We start from the raw sequence: 5,399 nt of genomic DNA, 5'->3' as shown, positions 1-5,399 counted from the left end.
GTTTGTTGTTATTGCATCTTATGGAAAAAATTTTGGTCGTTTTCACCAAATTTGTGCATGACCTAGAAAACAGGCATGTGAAATTTACTTCCCAGAGCAGTACTCAGTAGCCCAGAGAAAAACTTGCTTGTGTTTCGAGTTGTAGATGTGGGGGAAAGGCTAAGAACCTCAGGCTGACTGGCCCGCACACTTCCGCTGAGGGTCAGGAACTCAATGCTGCTATTGATTCTCCAAGACAGCCCAAGAGCAAGTAATGTCTAGTGACATTCAACTAACTGAAAATTGCATTACCCTGCTCTGATTCAAACTATCTTCATGCCCCACTGCAGACAAGATATAAAGATGCTTTTAAAGATTATAGAAACATTTAAAACTGTAATTTCTGAGGTTCAAAGATCAGATATAAAGGAAAAGCAGTGGTGCTGCTTTATAGCCTATTTTGTTTGAGGCTGTTTAGAAATCCAAACCACGTTCTCTGCCTTGCTGATCTGGATCTGGTCTGCATACAGTGATGAGAATGTTTCAGTACTTTTGGAACCAAATATATATTTTTTTAATGTAGAAGAATCAATATAAGGTATGTTTTTATAATATTTAAATAAGGAAGGAAACTTTTATTACAGAAAAATATTTTAATGTTGTAGAAAAGATGAGCATTTAATAGCTATAATGAAATACACCGTTCCCATACAGTAAACTGATACAAGAACTGCTGATTCTTCCCCAAGTTCTCAGAATCCAGGGCCAGTAAGGTTATAGGAAGTCACCGCTCCAGGAAAACACACAAATCCCCCAAACCAGTGAACAGCAATGGGTCACTCTGAAAGGCAAACTAGAGCAACTCAGAAGGAGAGAATACTGCGCTTTTTTGGGGGGGGGAGGGGTCTGAACTGTTGAGTGCTTTCTGGAGCTTTCCCCAACCCAGTTTCTCATCATCTGGCTAGTCTCTTTGTCACTCAAACCTGCCTTCTGACCATCACTATACTGAGCAGATCTTACACATGTCAAGGTTTCTCCCTAATGCTGCCATATCTTTACCTGCCTGAGAGGGTGGCAACTAATGGCTCTCAATGAAGTCATGATTTTTAAACAGTTTAAACCCACACATTTCTCATGTGGTAAACTTCTAATTACTATCATTGCACATTCACAAGTTCATTTAAAAGTTTGGCTTAAAAATACATTAAGAACAATTCCATTTAATGGTCAAGAGAGGAAAAGGCACTTAATACTGCAGTTTCCAGAACATAATTTGTCTGTCTTCCCCTCCTGTGATGATACTGCTACACTGTTCGTTCATCCATATACATGTCACTGCCCCTAAAAGAAGGAGAAATTGTAATTAGGTGACAAGCGAACCAGGAGACATTCAAACTTTGTTTCCTCTGAAGAGAGACTAATTGAAGATACTAGAAAAGCTAAAAGTCATAAATCCTCCAGATGATCAAAAGGAAAAAAAATCACAAACATAGTCAATAAGCAATAAACTTCCAAGAAATGGTTGTTAAGTGTATAAGAGGCAGAATTATTATATACACAATGGCCCTCTCCTTAATAAAGGCCCACACGTCAGGACACTTTACGTCCTAGAAAAAGTTCTCCAGAGAGAACTGGGAGGTAGAAGTTGGCAGTGAGAGAACTTAAAAAAGCTTACACCCACATTCATCACTTTTCTAATTTTTAAAGAAACTTTTATCTTGGGGGTGGGGTGGGGAAGAATATGGCTATGACTTTTAATTGACATTTAGAAGTTAAGGTGGAAATTTCCCTTTGGGATTCAAATTATATCTGTGAGCACCACTCTAAATCCTGAGGGACCTAAGCAAGAGATGCTGAACACGGGGCCAAATCAGGATGCTGGTGGTAACGGCTGGCCCACAGAGAACAAGGGATGTTTTCTGCTTGGGAGGTACTCCCTGACGGAAGCGGCAGGGATGACTTCAGTATAACGGGAGTAAGGCCAAGGACATAAATGCTTACCTGTGTGGCCCTGTATTCGCTCACTGATTTTTCCTCCAAGAAGGTCCCAAACAAGCAGCTGACCCGACTGACTTCCAGACAGAACCGAATTCCCATCCCAGATAAAGCATCTACAAGAACGTTTTAGAAATGATTTCATCATTCAGCACACAGGAAGGCCTTTTTTTTTTTCACGCTGGCCAAAGCAAGCCCAGCCACTGACACGATCTTGAGCTTTTTTTTTTTTTTTTTTTTTTTTATGTTTTACCCTAGTAATAAAGTCAAGGAGATATACCTCTGGGGCTCGTCTGAAGTCATAGAGGAGATGAGCATCCCGGTCTGTACGTCTATGACGTTCAGACAGCCGTCTGCTCCAATGCTGAGGATGTGGCGACTGTCTGTGACACAAGGCCAAGCACAGATAAGGGTTACACTTGCAGAAATACAATTCTGAGATTGTATTACTGAATCTAATGGTCTAAGCAGCCCCTCCCTTTTTTTTAAAGCGACTTATACTCAACCAATGATGGTCCACTCTTGAAAATACCTTTAAGGTACTGGAATTTAATAACCTTTGGTCATGAGTTTAATTTTAAAATACATTTATTAGGGCTGGAGTGATAGCACAGTGGGTAGGGCGTTTGCCTTGGGTTCGATTCCCAGCATCCCATATGGTCCTCCGAGCACCACCAGGAGGCATGCCTAGTGCAGACCCAGGAGTAATCCCTGAGCATTGCTGGGTGTGACCCAAAAAGCTAATAAAGAAATAAATACATTTATCTGGTGAGAGGGCAGATCAAGAACATCATTCAAATACAGCCTCTCTGCTTCGGTATGAGCTGCCGTAAGTACAAGTATGAAGTGTAGCTTTAGCTCTAGATGTCATCATCAAAAGAACTGCTTTTCTTTTGACATTTTTACTATGTATTTTAAAATAATCATTCTCGGCCCCCTGGTATTATCGTAATGACGAGGACAATACTACCTGGGCTGAATGCAGTATCGTAGATCGTCCCCGAATGGCAGGGAATCTGGTGCAGTACAGCAGCTGTGGTGAGATCCCAGAGAGTCACAGTGCCTTCTTTAGTGCCTGAAACCAACAATGTGCTTGCAGCATTTAAGCTGATTGTATCTACCTGAGAAAGAAAAGACAATGAAATGTATTTGGTTTAGAATTTTGATGATTTATTCTATTTTCTTGGGCCAATCCAAATCGGAGGATATAGCATTTAAAATTGTGCTGCTGTAACTAAGAGAATGTATCTTGAAATCACTTACTGAATGATTTAAAAAAAATCATACTTTGTGAATGAAATTTCACTAAGGTAAATATAATACTCTTTGTAAAATAGCCTACAGCTGGCCATCTCAGATAACTCCATGAATAGCAAATTGTAGCAAGGGGCCAAGCTGCCTAAAGCATAGCTTGATCCCTGGTTACTTAAGGGATCTGGGGACTAAGAGGGATCATCTATCCAGGTTATACTTGCACACCTATAATAAATTACACACAAAGCCCTTTTTTCTATCTACTCTTTAAACCATTCCAATTCGGCAGCGATTCATAAGTTTAGAGAGAAAAGCAGTATTATAGCGTAAGACAGAAGTGCGATCAAACCAGGAGTAACACAGAAAGTGCCAGCCTTGATTCTGCCCAGGAAGTATGCTCTGGGGCCAGCTCTTTAAGAAAGAAAAAAATTAATTAGGGACCAACGCTGGTTAATAGTCCCAAGACACTCAGATCTGGTGGTGCTAGGGTGAGGGACAAGTGAACGCAAAGGTAGGGCCTGAACTCGGGGCTTTGCACATATATGCAGAGCATGTGCTTTACCATTTGGGTCATATCCCCAGTCGCAAGTCATAGGTTGTCCCGTCCCGAGGGACTTGGTCAATGTGGGTAGCCGGGAGAGGGTGCGAGAGTGAAAAGGAGACAGACACAAGAAGAAAGAGGCAGACACAGGCAGGCACAAGAATGGGAGCAAGCTCCAACTTTATTTCTCCTAAGCTAGTCTTTCATAATTGATTATATGAGGAAGTGAGCAGAATGGGAGAATAGCAAGGAATGCAAACGTTTAACGAAACTGGATGTGGGCCCTGATGGCAGTTTCTCTGGGCATTGTTCTGCAAGCTCTCCCAAGAAGGGGTTGTTCCTTAGTTACAGGTCAGTTTGTACTGACATATTGGTTCCCAGGCATTGGTTCCCGGCAATAGGTCATTGCCCCAGGTGTTTGAGGGGTGTTTCTCTGTATAGTTTTTGTGTCACGGAAGATGATGGGCCCTAGTCTTGTCCCCCCAAAGTAGTTGGGGGTGGGGTGATATCCAAATATTCAATATTGTACACAGATACTGCTATTTCAGATATCTAGCTCACGGTAACTAATTATCAGGGAAATAGCGCCTGGGGTGAGGTGGGGACGGGGAGGAAACAGATGGGAATTCCAAAGAGTAGTCTATGATCTCCAATAAAGAAGATCCACAAAAGGAAATATCACGAGCACTCAAATGAAACCAATTCTCTGCTCCACTCCCTCGTTTTGAAGCGGTCTTGTGGCCAGTACTTACACTGACATCATGTTCCAGCTCGGCCACCAAGTCAAACTGGTGTTTTTTAGCACCAGACATTTCTGCAGGAACACCGGACCACACCTAGGAGTGAAAATATTGCAGGAGGCATTTGTAGACATCTATCAAAGCATTTCTAACACATTCAAGGAAGAAGCTTTGACTAACTTCCATTTCATACACTTGTCAACATGATGCGGCTATTTCTGGCTTCTCCCCTGCAGGGCCAGACACCATGTGTTTACCAAGAGTCAACAATGTGTGTTTGTGTCTATTTCCATTACTTGTGTTACAGTTGGATTTGTGTGATGTAAATTTTGTGTGAACTAATATGTGTGCAAAAGTGTAGTATATTAATGTTTAAGAAGACTCAAAAAAGTCTTCTTAAAAAAAGTTTTCAGTGACCAAAAAATACTGAAAAGTAATTTTTAAAAAAAATTATTGAAAAGTGCAGAGGATAAAATTCATCTACACAAAATCAGGATGAATCCTAAAGCACTTATGTTGGCATTCTAATGGTTTTAGTTTCCATGCTTTCTCATACATAAATGAAAGTAGGATATTGGATATGATGAATACTGGTATGGTCCATGCAAGAAATTTATACAGGATTCCAAAGAAAGAGACTTTGGTTCTACATCAAGGAAATGGGGAATGGATGTACATAGGCATGTTCAGATTTGAAACACAGTATATCATTTTAGTGTTTCCCTAGTTTAATCTGAAAATTTCTGGTGAACTATTAAGTTAGATAAAGAAGGATATCTACCCAGAATTTCCCTGGAATTGATTTCAAGTGAAAATAGATCATCATCTAATACTCAGTTGAACACAGTAATAAAGTCATGAAAATTTCCTATTAAGTGTCCATATTAAAA

The 5,399-nt window shown here is 40.5% G+C and overlaps 1 protein-coding gene across 2 annotated transcripts in view; it reads right to left on the bottom strand.

The window, feature by feature from the left end:
- Positions 1-874: 874 nt before the first annotated feature.
- Positions 875-5,399, bottom strand: part of NSMAF (neutral sphingomyelinase activation associated factor) — a 66,932-nt gene continuing 62,407 nt past the window's right edge. For both annotated transcript variants that reach the window (XM_055126645.1, XM_055126646.1), the window contains exons 27-31: positions 4,522-4,605; positions 2,945-3,095; positions 2,255-2,357; positions 1,981-2,090; positions 875-1,320 (exon numbers count right to left, since the gene is read on the bottom strand). In XM_055126645.1, the coding sequence (XP_054982620.1) occupies positions 1,226-1,320; positions 1,981-2,090; positions 2,255-2,357; positions 2,945-3,095; positions 4,522-4,605 (543 nt within the window). In that variant the 3' untranslated portion in view covers positions 875-1,225. The remainder of the gene's footprint in view (positions 1,321-1,980; positions 2,091-2,254; positions 2,358-2,944; positions 3,096-4,521; positions 4,606-5,399) is intronic.

This window comes from Sorex araneus, chromosome 2, assembly GCF_027595985.1.
Source record: "Sorex araneus isolate mSorAra2 chromosome 2, mSorAra2.pri, whole genome shotgun sequence".
Taxonomy (NCBI): Eukaryota; Metazoa; Chordata; class Mammalia; order Eulipotyphla; family Soricidae; genus Sorex; species Sorex araneus.
Note: the sequence above shows the minus strand (reverse complement) of the source record. Positions and strands in the feature narration are given on the sequence as shown.